Source organism: Typopeltis vanoorti, chromosome 9, assembly GCF_054136105.1.
Source record: "Typopeltis vanoorti isolate ZY-2024b chromosome 9, IOZ_Tvanoo_1.0, whole genome shotgun sequence".
Lineage (NCBI taxonomy): Eukaryota > Metazoa > Arthropoda > Arachnida > Uropygi > Thelyphonidae > Typopeltis > Typopeltis vanoorti.
Window position 1 is genome coordinate 106,471,527 of NC_143557.1, and position 18,427 is coordinate 106,489,953.

The 18,427-nt window shown below is 33.1% G+C and overlaps 1 protein-coding gene across 1 annotated transcript in view; it reads left to right on the forward strand.

Annotated features, from left to right (window-relative positions):
* Nucleotides 1-18,427, forward strand: part of LOC150103383 (pancreatic triacylglycerol lipase-like) — a 52,288-nt gene that overhangs the window by 18,239 nt on the left and 15,622 nt on the right. Inside the window, exon 2 of the mRNA XM_090398459.1 lies at nucleotides 16,216-16,403. Within this exon, the coding sequence (XP_090254585.1) occupies nucleotides 16,216-16,403 (188 nt within the window). The remainder of the gene's footprint in view (nucleotides 1-16,215; nucleotides 16,404-18,427) is intronic.

Sequence of the window (18,427 nt, forward strand, 5' to 3'; positions counted from 1 at the left end):
GTTTGAGATTTTTAAAAATTATCTGAAATTTAGTTGCATTCAGAATACGTCAATGCAAATTTAGAATAAAAAAATTAACTTACAGATTTTAAAAAAAATAAAATGCCTAGCTGTGCATAAACAAAACAGTAAATTCATCTAATAGATTTTGAAAGAAAGTGCACCACTATACAAGAATGCTATTGTGATAAGCAACTTCTTTTGTGAGTCTCTGCGAGTGTGTGTTGGGGGAGGGAGGTTACTATTTGATGTTAATTTGAGGATTACCATTTGACAATTTCATACATTCTCGATTTTGTTTGTTTTTAGTGCAGTTTTCAATGTGAGAGATATATTCAAATACAGTTCATTTTGGAATGTAACGGCAAGAGTTGCTGGTCAGTAAAATTTGCGGATTCGAATTATTCCTAATAATCTAACAATCTATTTCCTTATTATTATTATTATTACTATTACTAGAAAGAGGGCGCTTTAGCAGCAAGCGGTCGCAAGCATGCTATTTCAATGCTCCCATATTTTAAGTTACAAAGTAGATCTTTTCTTGTGAATTAATATTTAAAGTACATCAGTGAATTCCGATCTTCAAAACGAACATATAGATGTAAAAACTGTAAGTATCTGTTAAATAATAAGTAAACTTTAAGTATTCAAAGTTCGAAGTATACGTTGGTCAACTACGCGAGAAGAGAACAAAGGAAGTCGCCATATTAGAAATTACAGCAAGATCGTCAAACAAGAAATATGAAGTGCTACAAATGCCAAGAAGACTTAACGGAAGAAAACCACTTGACATGTAGGAACTGCCAGAGAAACATGCATTTTCTATGTTCAGGATTGTCTGGGGCTTCTTGGCAGCAAAAATCAAACAAGAATCGTGACGAGTAGAAGTGTCCCCATTGCAGAGACAACAAAGGAATGTCGCCTTCGACCGCAGGCGGAAAACAGCACATGCAGAAAACAACTGCAGGCAGTAAACAGCTATCAACAACAGAGGGAATTAAAAACAAAGAAAACAACAACGGAAACCCAGGTGAGCCAACTTTAAATGCATTACTTGAAAATAGATTACAAAACCTAAAAGACTGTTTAATCGATTTTGTTGGAGAACTATTTAAAAAACATACCGCACAAATTACAGAAAAATTCAACCAATATGAGGAATTTATTAAATTTAATAATAACTCGGTAGAAGGTGTATTTCAGACCGTTAGAGAAATTAAAAACTGCGTTAAAGAGCTAACGGAAAGACAGCATAATTTAATTAAAGAGACAATGGAACTACGACAAGAACTAAACTCTTTAAAGCAACAGTACGCACTCTCAAACCAACAGCAGCACAAAAATGATCTCCTCATAAATGGTCTCACAGAAATAGCTACAGAACATCTAAGAGACACCGTAATACAACTAAGATAAAATATTGGCTCTCCCATTGAATCAAGAGACATCCAGTTAGTGCATCGGTTACCACAAAAAATGACGAGAAAATAATACCCGTCCTTCTCCCGTCGTAGTGCGACTCACTAACAGCCCAACAAAAACTACACTCATAAAAGCTAGCAGGATTAAAACACCAATAGTCAAGGATCTGAAAGAAGACCACGACAATACCCCAATATACTTGTCTGAATACCTAACGCCATATTATCAGAAAATATTCTACCAAGCAAGGAAAGTAAAAACAGAAAACAATTACCAGTTTATATGGATAAGAGACAGCAAAATATTCCTTAGAAAGACACAAGACGCAAAACCAATCGAAATAAAATCCTTAGACGACCTCAACAGGCTGCCACATTGAAAGGAATATTGACAACTCGTAAAGAAGGTACAGCACACCAACCAACATGAATGCAGCCCATCAAGCAGACGTAATCACCCCGGAACATGATAATTGCCACATTCTGAAATCAATAACAGAATGGAAACAAGTGACAATCCCCAATCTATTCTCCACATCAACATCAGAAGCATTCAAAAATACTGGCTGACACTGCAAGCTTATCTGAAGGACGATATAGACGAAATAGACATTTTAATACTGACTGAAGTATCTACGACAAACGAAGAGGCATCCACCTACACATGCCGCACTTCCAACAACACAAACACTGCAGACAAACTAAACGAGGCGGTGGTATAATAATATTTACCAAACATAAACTAGAAGTAACAGAAATAAATTATAAATTAGAATACGCAGAAAACATATGCATCGAAATTAAAAACATCAAACAAAAAACTCCTTGATATTAAACGCAATATACAGACCACCCAACTTAAGCACCACAAAATTCCTAGAAGAACTAAACAGATGGCTTTCAGCCACGGAAGTAGGCACCTCAGAATATTTGATAATAATAGGAGACATTAATATAAACATTAGGAACATAAATAACAACACAGAACAATACCTAGACCTATTGTAGGCATATAGCATAACCCCATCCATACAGTCGTATACACGAGAAGAGATAGTCGGAAACACAACCTCATCTTGCATTGATCATATAAATATACAGATAATAAATATACAATAAATAAACACACAGCAGCCATCATAACATGCAAACTGGCAGACCATTATTTCACAGCATTACAGTTACACACTTAACCAGAACCCATAAAAATCACTGAGACTACAAAACAGTATTATAGCATTCTAAACGAAACAATAGTAAACGATGAAATCAAAAAAGAGACTGGATACAGATAGCATCTTTAGACTCTGCTGGAGATGTATATAATAATCTTCAAATTGCATTTAACAAAATATATAACAAAGCATTAACAAAAATAAAAATACGCCCCCAAACTAAACAAAATCCATGGATAACCGACAAGATACTAGACATACAAAGAAAAGATGCCCTATGGAAACAACTTAAGAAGTCGCCGAACAATATCGCTTTAAAAGCTGAATACAAAAGTAAACGGAATCTCCTAACAACACAGATTAAAATGCAAAAAGAAACTATTACAGCAACAAATTAATAACAGCTCAGAATGACATAAAGGAAACCTGGCACATGATTAATGAAATGCTGGAAAATATACACAGAACCACTGCCACAGAAACAATAAAACACAGCTTTGCCTGCGACTCCAAATCCCTCAAACAGTTGGCAAACAACTTTAATCAGCACTTCGTGAACTTTGTCCAAAAATTACAAGAAACAACTCTTCCTCACACAAACGAACATTCTCCATTAGGTCCACAAGCAACCCAGTCGATGTGGTTCCCCACAGTAAAAAAAGAACAACTATCACTGGGAATTCAACACATTAACCCTAACAAAGGACTGGGGATACATGGAATTAGACCAAAAGACATCAAGAAACACTCAACCAACCTACTTCCAGTCATACAAAAACTATTAAATAAAATCTTCGAAATGGGTCACATACCTGAAACACTGAAGACTGCATTAATCACACTCATACACAAACAGCGAAAAAGAAACATTGTAAGTAATTCCAGACCCACTGCCACGCTGTCTATAATCAACCATATCATGGAGTGAATCGTGCATCAGAAACTCTCCACATACGTTGAAAAATTTCAAACCATACCCAAAACACAATATGGCTTTCAAACAAATAAAGGAACAGCAATACTCCTGGAAGATTTCACAGATATAATAAACGCTGCATTGGATAAAAACAAATAACATTAGTGGTATTCATTGACCTAACAAAAGCATTTGACACACTAACACACGAAACCTTGTTAGCGAAACTAACCCATATCAGAATTGGAAGTCCTCTACTCCAGTGGTTCAAAGCATACACGAAAAACAGAAAGCACACCACACGTATAGCATCAGCATACAGCAAACAGATACACGTAACCTGTGGAGCACCGCAAGGAGCAGTCCTATCTCCCATTCTATTTAACTTATACACACACGACATAAGCCAACTCCCCTTAAAAAGTAAAATCTTCCAGTACGCAGACGATACGGCCATAGTATCCATTCACAACAACTCAAATATCGCTTACACAAATATGCAACACGACATCACCCTAATCACTAACTGGTTGAAAACGGCATATATATAAACACAGGAGAAACAAAGCTAATGGTATTCAAAAACCCCCAAACCCTGCCCATAGAAACTAAATATCTCACTATCAAACATTAATCCTCCTATACACAAAGTGCAGGACCTAAAATCCCAACCATCACACAGGTGAAAACAACACGCTACTTCGGACTTCACTTCGATGTTGATCAAAGTTGGAATAGCCATACAAATTACCTACATACCAAGCTTAGGATAATAGCAAGCAAACTATACAGATTAAAAGACATTGCCCCAACCCACATAAAAATACTAATCTATAAAGCGTTATGTGAAAACATTTTAAGATACAAAATCACATCATTCGCATTCTGCGCAGACCACAAACTTAACAGATTACAATCGTTGCAAAATAAAATGGTAAAACTGATATTCTGTGAACGACGAGAACAGCCCACACTTAAATGGGCATCAAGGACAGAACACAAAACTACTTAACATATCAATGTAATAATCACTACGGAAAAGTCACCTGAAACTTCTACATACCTGACATGATCAACAAAGTCCCATTTGATAAGAGAAACCTGCAGAGATCAGAAACGAGTGCTGTATACACATTATGGCGAGGAGATGAAAAAGTACTTTAAAAAATTTATAAAAATATCGAAGTTCATTCAACTTTCAATACAAGGACAAACACACTCTATCCAGCCACAACCTTCAAGAAAAGTTAAGGTAGGCACCTGCAGTGGTTATCCATATCTGCGTGTACTCACTTCTGCACGCTACCCAGGACAAATACATCTATAAGCTTCGAGAAAGACAACAGAAACGTCATCTAAGCAAGCATGAAATAAGTGCAATCCAGCAGTAACAAGAATCGTCGTGGATGTTTATCAAACATTAAAGTTCTGAGTATTTTTTGTTGAAAACTAAATTGAAAAATAAAGTTTATTTTCAACATATGTAAAGGCTCTGTAAGATACTAATATAATAATATTTTGTATTGCATATTACGTATTGTTATTAATTTGGACGTAGTAGTTACTTTTTGTAAAAAAAAAAATGGAGCATTGCTTAGGCCTTACTTAAAAACTTTAAGTTTTTAAGTAAGGTTTTAAGTGAACAGAAACTTACATACCTCTACTATCGAATTCCAGGTCAACCTACTCACTGATGAGACTTCAAAAAAGGTTGAAACCGGTCTGGGTAGTGACCTCTTCTCATAATGTAAAACAATATATATACATCTCTTAGGAGCTGGGTTTTACATTATGAGAGAATATTAAAGTTAGTGACGGAGCTTGCTCCACCTTTGCATGCAGTTGCCCTGGTGTTGTACTATCCAAGTGATCATTTACACTTGGTTCCGCCGATAGTTTTTTCGGCATTGAAACTCTATGGATTTCGACCCGAGTTTCGTACCTGGCTATAAAATAAAACGGGATTTAACATCTCCCTCTTAATTATTTAGTTAATTATTTTTGTAATCTAGTGCGCATTATTTTTTCTATTTACAAGAGGAGAGAAAATTGGCAGTGCCACTGTGGATGTGTATATAATTTGTTTCTAGAGAGAAATGCGTGTGCTATTTTTGTTGCTGTTATTTACATAATATGGTAGTATCGATTCTGCTATTTCCTGCTGGTCTATATTTTAGCGATAGCCTTACATTTTCTGTTAAACTATTCGTTGAATTTTGACCATATTTATTTCATATTGCCTTTATGAACATCCATAATATCTGGAAATACTGGAAAAGTAGTAGCAGTTTTTCACAGCCTGTATTATGAGTGATATCAAATGTTTTTAATCCAAGAGTTATCATACTTTGTTTTCTTTTCCAGACATTTCATATGCCCTTACTTATAGAAGCACCGGTTCTTGAGTTAGTCGATTTTTGGCACTGAGAAGCGTTTTTCTTTCGATCCGAAAGTAGTATGTTTTTCATTCAACTCATTTCACAATAAGGGGGTTTAATAGTAAAATATTATATATATATATAAATATTATATATATATATATATAAGCCGAAACTAGTCCTGTTTTACTATTAAACCCCCTTTTACCTAACTCTCGGTTTAAGTCATTCAACTGATTTCACAATATATATATATATATATATATATATATATATATATATATATATATATATATATATATATATATATATATATATATATATATATATATATATCTTAGGGTTATATATTAGGGTTACCAAGTAATTTTATAAGCTTGGTTATTTAACACTCCTAATCCCAAGTATGCAAACAATTAAGTTTGCGCCTGAAACATAGTTTAAGTCTAAATATGGTACAACACCAGGCAACTCATTGTAAAGGTTACTAAAGCTCTGATCACTATTCTTAGTATTTTCCCATAATGTAAAGCACATCTCACTAGAAGATGTATACTGCAATACATTATGGGTGAGGTCACTACCCAGACCTGTTTCAAACTTTATTAAGGTCTCCGCAGTGAGTAGCTAGACCCTAAATACCAAGGTTCTTAAAGTTCTTAAAAGAGCTGGGCGAGGGACTGAGTCCTTAACTCTTTTTCCCGTCATCTGAATGAAGAAAATCTGTGTGGATGGAGTGTTGTTGAGCTAAAAACCTCTAAGTCATGGCTAGGTAACGGAAATATCGGAGCCTCAGTTAAAACTTCATTGGCTACAGCATACTTGGTGCAAGGTGTTTTTATTTTTAAAAACACCTTGCATAAGAATCTCTGGAGGAGATATAGATGTAATAAATTTTTTAACTTGGGGATACTCTATATTAGGGTTACCAACTAATTTTATAAGCTTGGATATTTAACTCCTAATCCCAAGTATGCAAACAATTAAGTTTGCGCCTGATAGATTCAGGCGCAAACTTAATTGTTTGCATACTTAATTGTTTGCATAGTTTCAGTCGCAAACTTAACTTAAGTTTGCGCCTGAAACTATCAGGCGAAAACAATTAAGTTTGCGCCTGATAGTTTCAGGGGCAAACTTAATTGTTTGCATACTTGGGATTAGGAGTTAAATATCCAAGCTTATAAAATTACTTGGTAACCCTAATATAGAGTATCCCCAAGTTAAAAAATTTATTACATATATATATATATATATATATATATATATATATATATATATATATATATATATATATATATATATATATATATATATATATATATGATTAGTACTATTAACTCGGGGTTGGGATATGTTCATTTTTCTAAATTAACTGACTTAAAACCCGAGAATTATAACAATGACATTTATTTGAAAAAACCCAACTTTCGAATTTCATCAGGCGATAAGAACATAGAAAGATATTAAAAGACACTGAAATTAACATTGACACACTCTAAAGCTATACAATTATAAAGCCATAATATTCGACTGTAATTACAGTTATTATGAGCTTGAACTACAGTCCGAGTTAAAGTTCTATTGTTGTACACCTGTGCGTGTGTGGAATCACGCGATCTGAATATATATATATATATATATATATATGGGAATAAATTTTTAACTTGGGTATATTGTATATTAGGATAACCAAGCAATTTTATATGCTTGGTTATTTTAGCTCCTAATTCCAAGTATGCAAACAATTAAGTTTGCGCCTGAAACAAAGTTCAAGTCTAAAGATGGTACAACACCAGGGCAGCTCATTGTAAAGGTGGTTAAAGCTTTGATCACTATTCTTAGTATTTTCCCATAATGTAAAGCACATCTCACTAGAAGATGTATACTGCAATGCATTATGGGTGGGGTCACTACCCAGACCGGTTTCGACCTTTTTTGAGGTCTCCTCAGTGAGTAGCTAGACCCTAAATACCAAGGTTTTAGTAATACAAAGCCTTATCAACTTTACCTATATAAGTTGCAACAAGGTGTATTAAGTTTTAATAAAAATCTCTGGAGGAGATATTGATGGGAATAAATTTTTAACTTGGGTATATTGTATATTAGGATAACCAAGCAATTTTATATGCTTGGTTATTTTAGCTCCTAATCCCAAGTATGCAAACAATTAAGTTTGCGCCTGAAACAAAGTTCAAGTCTAAAGATGGTACAACACCAGGGCAGCTCATTGTAAAGGTGGTTAAAGCTTTGATCACTATTCTTAGTATTTTCCCATAATGTAAAGCACATCTCACTAGAAGATGTATACTGCAATGCATTATGGGTGGGGTCACTACCCAGACCGGTTTCGACCTTTTTTGAGGTCTCCTCAGTGAGTAGCTAGACCCTAAATACCAAGGTTTTAGTAATACAAAGCCTTATCAACTTTACCTATATAAGTTGCAACAAGGTGTATTAAGTTTTAATAAAAATCTCTGGAGGAGATATTGATGGGAATAAATTTTTAACTTGGGTATATTGTATATTAGGATAACCAAGCAATTTTATATGCTTGGTTATTTTAGCTCCTAATCCCAAGTATGCAAACAATTAAGTTTGCGCCTGAAACAAAGTTCAAGTCTAAAGATGGTACAACACCAGGGCAGCTCATTGTAAAGGTGGTTAAAGCTTTGATCACTATTCTTAGTATTTTCCCATAATGTAAAGCACATCTCACTAGAAGATGTATACTGCAATGCATTATGGGTGGGGTCACTACCCAGACCGGTTTCGACTTTTTTTGAGGTCTCCTCAGTGAGTAGCTAGACCCTAAATACCAAGGTTTTAGTAATACAAAGCCTTATCAACTTTACCTATATAAGTTGCAACAAGGTGTATTAAGTTTTAATAAAAATCTCTGGAGGAGATATTGATGGGAATAAATTTTTAACTTGGGTATATTGTATATTAGGATAACCAAGCAATTTTATATGCTCGGTTATTTTAGCTCCTAATCCCAAGTATGCAAACAATTAAGTTTGCGCCTGAAACAAAGTTCAAGTCTAAAGATGGTACAACACCAGGGCAGCTCATTGTAAAGGTGGTTAAAGCTTTACATTAATTAAAAATTTATTCCCATCAATATCTCCTCCAGAGATTTTTATTAAAACTTAATACACCTTGTTGCAACTTATATAGGTAAAGTTGATAAGGCTTTGTATTACTAAAACCTTGGTATTTAGGGTCTAGCTACTCACTGAGGAGACCTCAAAAAAGGTCGAAACCGGTCTGGGTAGTGACCCCACCCATAATGCATTGCAGTATACATCTTCTAGTGAGATGTGCTTTACATTATGGGAAAATACTAAGAATAGTGATCAAAGCTTTAACCACCTTTACAATGAGCTGCCCTGGTGTTGTACCATCTTTAGACTTGAACTTTGTTTCAGGCGCAAACTTAATTGTTTGCATACTTGGGATTAGGAGCTAAAATAACCAAGCATATAAAATTGCTTGGTTATCCTAATATACAATATACCCAAGTTAAAAATTTATTCCCATCAATATCTCCTCCAGAGATTTTTATTAAAACTTAATACACCTTGTTGCAACTTATATAGGTAAAGTTGATAAGGCTTTGTATTACTAAAACCTTGGTATTTAGGGTCTAGCTACTCACTGAGGAGACCTCAAAAAAGGTCGAAACCGGTCTGGGTAGTGACCCCACCCATAATGCATTGCAGTATACATCTTCTAGTGAGATGTGCTTTACATTATGGGAAAATACTAAGAATAGTGATCAAAGCTTTAACCACCTTTACAATGAGCTGCCCTGGTGTTGTACCATCTTTAGACTTGAACTTTGTTTCAGGCGCAAACTTAATTGTTTGCATACTTGGGATTAGGAGCTAAAATAACCAAGCATATAAAATTGCTTGGTTATCCCAAGTTAAAAATTTATTCCCATCAATATCTCCTCCAGAGATTTTTATTAAAACTTAATACACCTTGTTGCAACTTATATAGGTAAAGTTGATAAGGCTTTGTATTACTAAAACCTTGGTATTTAGGGTCTAGCTACTCACTGAGGAGACCTCAAAAAAGGTCGAAACCGGTCTGGGTAGTGACCCCACCCATAATGCATTGCAGTATACATCTTCTAGTGAGATGTGCTTTACATTATGGGAAAATACTAAGAATAGTGATCAAAGCTTTAACCACCTTTACAATGAGCTGCCCTGGTGTTGTACCATCTTTAGACTTGAACTTTGTTTCAGGCGCAAACTTAATTGTTTGCATACTTGGGATTAGGAGCTAAAATAACCAAGCATATAAAATTGCTTGGTTATCCTAATATACAATATACCCAAGTTAAAAATTTATTCCTATCAATATCTCCTCCAGAGATTTTTATTAAAACTTAATACACCTTGTTGCAACTTATATAGGTAAAGTTGATAAGGCTTTGTATTACTAAAACCTTGGTATTTAGGGTCTAGCTACTCACTGAGGAGACCTCAAAAAAGGTCGAAACCGGTCTGGGTAGTGACCCCACCCATAATGCATTGCAGTATATATACATCTTCTAGTGAGATGTGCTTTACATTATGGGAAAATACTAAGAATAGTGATCAAAGCTTTAACCACCTTTACAATGAGCTGCCCTGGTGTTGTACCATCTTTAGACTTGAACTTTGTTTCAGGCGCAAACTTAATTGTTTGCATACTTGGGATTAGGAGCTAAAATAACCAAGCATATAAAATTGCTTGGTTATCCTAATATATATATATATATATATATATATATTTATTTATTTATTTATTTATTTATTTAAATAATTGGATTACTAGAACAGAGATTTAAGTAAAAAGGTTTTAATATAAAAACACGACATGTACTGGCGTTCACGAGATGCTAGTATCACGCACGTTCCCAACAATACAACAAACGAAAGAACAGCTTTAAATACAACCACAACGATTTAATGTCAATTAAGTATAGAGACTCTTTATGATGTCCATAGTTTATTTAAGCTTCAGTGTTTTAGTGTTTTTTCTTTTTTCTTTCTTTTATAATGTCACCTGATGAAGGCTGTTAGAAGCCGATACTAGTGGTGTTTTTATATTAAAACCTTTTTATTTGAATCTCGGTTCTAGTCAATCAATTCTTTTTAAAAAATATGTATGTTAACCGAGTTAATGATCATTCTTTTATATATATATATATATATATATATATATATATGACTAAAACGAATGATTCAGCTGTATGGTTGTGACAGATCGGCTGGTATGGTCAGTTTCTTAGATTTTATACTATAAATTGACCCGTACTACAAAAAATGTGTGCCTATTACGTTTCAGATACTCTTAAATTGACATTGAAAACAGGCACGGCATACTAACTATTACATCATACAATTGATCCACACACAAGCTGTCATAACAGGAATTTCTGATGGATGGATGCTAGGGAAACCACGTAAACGTACACGTGCCATCCTTACTACTACACTTCATCTATAGATGTTTTGAAATACTTCCAACCCTTCATGTACACGTTACACAAAAATGTTGCTTCATTTTTGGAAGCAACGTTTTGGAGGTTTCAATAGTTGAAAACGTGACATTTTTTGAGGAGAATAAATAGCCAGCTGACACACTGCGAACTAACACTTTCGCTTTAGATCTCGCTTCGCTTTTATTCGTGACCGAATGTAAGTATATTTCATATTATTTACTCATTAGTGCGTGTGCGTGGTCTTTATTTGAAATTCCTGTTTCATGTAGTTTTAGGAATCGTATTATGGCTAGATGCAGTACAAGTCTGCGGGTGGTAGACCAATTTTGCTTTCTGGTGTGCCACTAACACTCTTTCTGGTAGCCAGTGAGTTGTATTTTGGATTAGGTAATCGTAACACTCCCCTCACTTGTACTAAATTTTACCATACGTGTTTGTAATAATTTATGGACCTACTTCACATAAGAAATTATGAACATTTATGTGTAGGATAATAGGGCATGGTTATCAATTAAACGACAGCCAAGATAAATAACACTGGCCAAAACAAAAAATTTTTTTTCTGCTGATTATGATCTGACACTTCTTTTTTACTACTTTGGGTGCGCTGATTTCAAGTATCAAACCCATTTTTCTCTATCACGTCAGGTTTTTCCTCTATGGCATTTTCTTTTTGCTAATTTGTAAGTTTTTGATAGTTTTAAGGAGGCAGTACTATTTAGAGGATTCAAAAAATCGAATTTTTAATATTACTTTCTGAAAGTATGTACTTTTAGAAATCTGTTCCTAACTTTTTATCAAGAAATTCGAAAAATTCCCGAAGATATAGCCTATTATTCAGCGGTGCGCAGATCAGAATCGGAGCGCTCACCGCTCTCGCTTGTTAGCCAAGCCTCATATAAAAGTCACCAAAAATTGTGTTGACCAGTGTAATTATTATGTTTATTTTGAATTATATTTGTACGAAATACCTTCAATCAACTTAATAAAATGACACCATTACACTATTGGTTAATCTGTATTACTGCTCCTTAAATATATTGATCTTTGTTTCAAACAGCAGCCTCTCTCTCTCTCTCTCTCTCTCTCTCTCTCTATATATATATATATATATATATATATGTGTGTGTGTGTGTGGGTGGGTGGGTGGGTGATAACTGGCTTTTTACTTGGTTGTTGTGATACATTTTAAAAACATAGATTTAATGACTAAAAACCGAGATAACTTATAAAGATTTTAATAAGAATAATACGACTAGTTTCGGCTTATAACAGCCTTCCTCAGGTATTCTTAAAGGACAAGAATAGTAGTAAAAATGAAGTATCAAAACAAACTGGAAATTACAGGTAAAAATCACCACACATAATTGATACATAAAAAACGTTGTATTTTTTCAAGTTGTTCTAACAGGCGTGCCATTGTTTATTGCAAGTGTGCATGCAGGCTCACGTGAACGCCAATATTGAATAACTGCAGCATGGCTATCTGGGACGTTATAACTGAAATTGTTTTTTAAGTGGACAGGGTTCAGCAGGATTTCCCTTGATTCTACAAATTTCCTCTCAAACTCATCATCACAGCGAAAGATGTTTTCTGATCTATCCCAGCACCATTAGGATTATTTGAAAAAAAAAGAACATAACCGGATAACGCAGTTGCATGAGATCTTTTGTAAGAGATGTCTCTCTTATGCTCTTCTATAAGTTGTTCAATGTATATATATATATACATATATATATATATATATATATATATATATATATATATATATATATATATATATATATATATATATATATATATATATATATATATATATATATATATATATATATATATATATATATATATATATATATATTTATTTATTTATAAACTAAAATAGAAGGGCATCTAATTTATTAAAATTTTATTTTACCAAACTTATGATCATTAAATATTTATTACGAATTAATGAGACTATTTAAAGAGTGCAATAAATATAATGTTAGTCGTTATTTATACGCTGATTTGTGTTTCCATGAAAGAAATGAACAATATCATTAGTCATTTTTATGACTATGGAAATATGTGAACTAATATTAATATTAATCGAATGCAACGAAGCAGTTATACGTAGTAAACATTTTTATTGCATTTAGATCGAATACTAATTGAATGAATAGCATTTAGAACGAACGCTCGAGTCTATACTCAACAATGCGTTACAGCTCAAGCTGTAGCTGTGATAATGCATCTCATACCTGCTCCTCTGTGCGAAAATTTCCTCACTGCAGATTAATTAAACACTATTTGCAGAAGCTTATTCTACTTGCGAAAACATCGGCACAGCAAGAGCCATAATCCCGTTATCACAAGAATACAATGAATTATCTATTGTCTTAATTATATCAGTGACATTAGTTTCATTCCAGCTTATAAAGAGTGTATACTACTTGTAATCACGCGAACTGAATAAATATTGAAACCTCAGACCGGTTTCAATATTTATTCAGGTCTCATCATGTGTTGCGCTATCCAGGTATTTGCTAACGCTTGGACTCGCCGAACATTATATCGTTTCTTATTCAGCTATGAAACAATATGGGATGTAATATCCCTTAACTTTAATAATTTCACGCCGCCGAATTGAAGCCTTTGGCTCTTCATATAATTAGTAATTATTATTATTATTATTATTACTATTATTATTATTATTATTATTATGTTCGATTCTCGTCCATTATGTGAAGAACTTTTATTTGGTCTCTTTCGACTAAATGTGACATCTCTTTTTAAAATGATAGAAATAATGCACTAAATACTTTTTAAAACTTTTGAAAAATCAGTTAAATTAAAATTATTTTTTAAATTTAAATTCTTTGAAACATTATTACATTTCAAACATCTACCAAACTCACCGCAATGGAAATCTTCATCGAACTAATTCATACATAAACTGTTAAAATAAGTCGACTTTCTGCTGGAGGACACGTGGCTAACTACGAGAACATGTGGATGACGCATTCATCTACATGAAATTCCTCTTGCTGATTGTATTTTGGCCTTCATTGGTAATCTTTATTTACGGTGTTTTGAAATAATCCCATACTTGTAGATTCATTGGTTCCACATGACTGAACAAACGTCTGTTTCGTTTCCGAAAGAGAAGCTTTTATCAGAGGAACCTGATTGCAACAGTTTTAGAATAAATAATCCAGAGAAACAGTGCAAACTGACGATCCTCTGTTGATCCTCTTCGTAGCAGAAATAAATGGTTTTCCTACGTTATTTACATGTTACTGTCGCCATTTTGTGATCCTGGACTCTAATACTTGTATTATTATCTGCAATCGTATGACTTCTGTGTCATACGATTGCAGATAATAATCAAGAGAAGAGTCAAATAAATAATTCATAATTTTATTTACGAGTGTTTTATTTATCAAATGACATTAATTACGAGATCATTATATTGTCCAGTAAACCACGTCATTTCTAATAAGATATATTGGCTTGATATATCTCTTATTTACTTTTTATAGAATATAAAAGAAACTAAAAACCTGTTCGTTAATAATCACACACACACACACACACACACACACACACACACACACACACACACACACACACACACACACACACACACATAAAATAAAACGATGTATATTTATATTCATTTAATTAAATACTGATATGAACCGCGTTAACTCTTCTTTTTTTGAGGTTTTACAATTACAATATTATAATACACGTATTATAATATTGTAATTAAAAATAAGCATGCGCTTTCTTTTTAGGAGTCTTTATTACGCCATATAGATTTGTATGTCTTTTATTTTGTTGGACGAACTTGGAGGACAAATCACCTGCCCAAACAAAATTATGTTTATAGTATATATGTTAAAAACGATCCTAGGTTTAGTTATTTATAATTATTATGCGAATACCCTACCCTTCCATCGTACGAAACTTTGTAGCAGACCTTTATATTAGATTAGTGATATGGGTTGTTAATAGATAAATTAGCCATGCTCTACAATAAAACTCGATCTTCTCTTTTCATTTATTATAGTCTCATATCAAGTCATGATGAAAGTTTTTCTCGCATCCAGTTTTTTTCTACTGTGCTTCAGCTATGTTGCACAGCAAAGCATCATAACCGATATTACATGCCTTGGCATTGAATTCGTGGGTAAGTTCCAAATTCATATTTTAATTTGGAAGTATTAATGTATAAATTAATGGAAAGTATTTTGTCTTATTAATTTTAGTTTCAACTATTTTTAAGTAATATAGGTCAATAAAACAGTGAACAAAATAAGCTTTATGGATAAATGAGATTAATTTTATGTAACTGAAAATAAATGGTGTACATGCATTTTGATAAGATCTTATATAACTTTATATGAGGGCTTAATCAGATATATTTGAATTTACTCATTAGGTTATTTCGATAGGGTCTTGCTTGTTCATCAGTAACTAACAATCATATGCTCGTATAATCAGAACTTAGCAATGTGTGTGTGTGTGTGTGTGTGTGTGTGTGTGTGTGTGTGTGTGTGTGTGTGTGTGTGTGTGTGTGTGTGTGTGTGTGTGCGCGCGCGAGGAAAACCACCTTGAACACCTTTAGCAGTAGTTACATGAACTTAAGTATCCTGGGGAAAGCCGATAATAATAATAATAATAATAATAATAATTTATTATATTATTATTATTACTAAACATAATTCAATTTTTCTATCCAATTTTGTTAAATGTTTTAAACATATAGTGTTATATTTAATTTCTAATTTGTAAAAATTGTGATTATAATATTCCATTCTAATATTTTTATATTAGCGAATATATGGGCGAAATTGAATCGTACCAAACTCTGTTGCCTTTCAAGAGAGAATCGAGATACCCCTCAGTGTTATACATATGACGAAACAAAGCTGGAGCTGTCTCAGTGTTTTTTTAAAAATAAAACGTACATTGTGATCACTGGTTTTAATGAAGATCCAATGAACAAAACAGCCTGGGCGTGGGTAAGTGTATTTGTATTGTATTGTAGAAGAACAATATCTTGTTGTAAATAGAAGAGTAGTTACCCATATAACCAATGGGATTTATCTTGATGAATTCACCATTTGGATTTTTTTTTCTGTAGTTTTGATATAATCAGACATAATTAGTAGTGGAATGTAGTGAAATGACGACATAAAGATACATGCGAGGATGTATATGTAAGTGTGTATTTATGAGATTATTGAAACGGCTGGAAGGAGGTAAAATAATAACATCTTATGACATTGTAAAAATCAGTTTCAAGTACGGTACTTATTATGGAGATTATTAGGTACAATTAATCATCCATGTACTTAACCGTCTTGTCAGGTACAGTCTCACATTCCTTCCAGGCTACTATCGCGTATATTGGCGTCGTTTTGGAGTATTCAGGTGCAAGACTATAACGTGTTTAGCGAGCATACATTAACAAAATAGATGAGTTGCCCACGGTAGTAGCAGAAATAGTTTGTTATTGTGAATCGCCACTGGTGGATTGCAGAAATTAGTTCAGAGACTATAGTAGGGTAACTGTAGTCTTTGTTGGCGAGGGTATGGAAAAGGAAATATGAGAACATCTCACATTGGATAATTATGCGACACCGCATAATTTAGGAATACGAAAAGTTTGTTTGTCGTACGTAGTACAGTCACGAACATCGCCAACATCGATATTGCATCAATATAATGTCCAATAAAAAAAAACTGTTGTTTGATATTTTTCAAAACTTACATCGCATCTTACATAAGTATATAAATTCTAAAAGGATTAGAATTAATAACTATATAATTAATACCTATAGGTTTCGTCAATACCCTTTGGTTGGAAAAATCTGGGTTCGAATCCTGTCTGTATATCATCATCATCATACGTATCAAGGATTTAGGCCTAGTATGGCCTGTTCCGGCCTTAGAAGTCATCGTTGAATCGTTTAAGAGGACGTCATGGTTTTCTTTTTCCTAATGGCTTGTACTTTAAGGCTTGTTTTGGTAATCTTTCTGTTTTCATTCTTTGAACGTGTTCCATCCATATATGTTTATATTTTTTAATTTTTTCAATTACTGGTTCTTGGTTTAATTCTTTCATAATATCTTCGTTTCTTTTGTGATCAAATAGGGTATACTTTGCAGTTTTTCTCATAAACTTCATTTCTGCTGTTGTTATTCTTTGTTTGTCTTTTTGTTTTATTGTCCATATTTCGCTTCCATACATTAAGACCGGTAGGGCTAATGTATTGTATACTTTTATCCTGGTTTGTTTTTGAACTAAGTTTGGTTTAAATATAGAGTTAATTAGTCCTGTTATTTTTAAATATTTTGCAATTTTTATGTTTATATCTTTTTCATTTTCATAAGTGATCATACATCCTAGGTAGTTAAATGAATTCACCTGTTCTAAGATCTTGTTATCTAATACTATTTTAGTTCTTGCTGGATCTTGTCCTTTAAAGGCCATAGTTTTTGATTTTTCCGTTGATATTATCATACCATAATCTTTGGATATCTCATTTAGATTTAAAATAGCTTTCTGTAAGTTATCTTCAGAATTTGTAATTATTATTTGGTCATCTGCAAAGAGGAAAGTATTTAAGTTAACTGTAGGTGAAAGTTTAATTGCTTGATGTAAATTTTTACTCCATTTTATTATTATTTCATTTAAGTAGATATTAAAAAGAGTTGCTGAGAGGGGACATCCCTGTCGGACCCCTTGGTTTATCTCTCTTTTATATGATAGCTCATGATTTAATGTTATTTGTATTTCATTATTTTCATATATACTTGTGACAGCTTTTAGGATATTATTTGGTATTTGTCTTTCTTTTAATATGTTAAATAATATGTTTCTTTTAACTTTGTCAAATTCTTTTTCAAAGTCAATAAATGGAATATGTGTTTCTAAATTATATTCTCTTCTTTTCTCTATTATTAATTTTAGGCAGAAGGCTGGGTCTATACATGATCGTCCTTTTCTAAATCCATTTTGTACCTCTAGAATAAAGTTTTC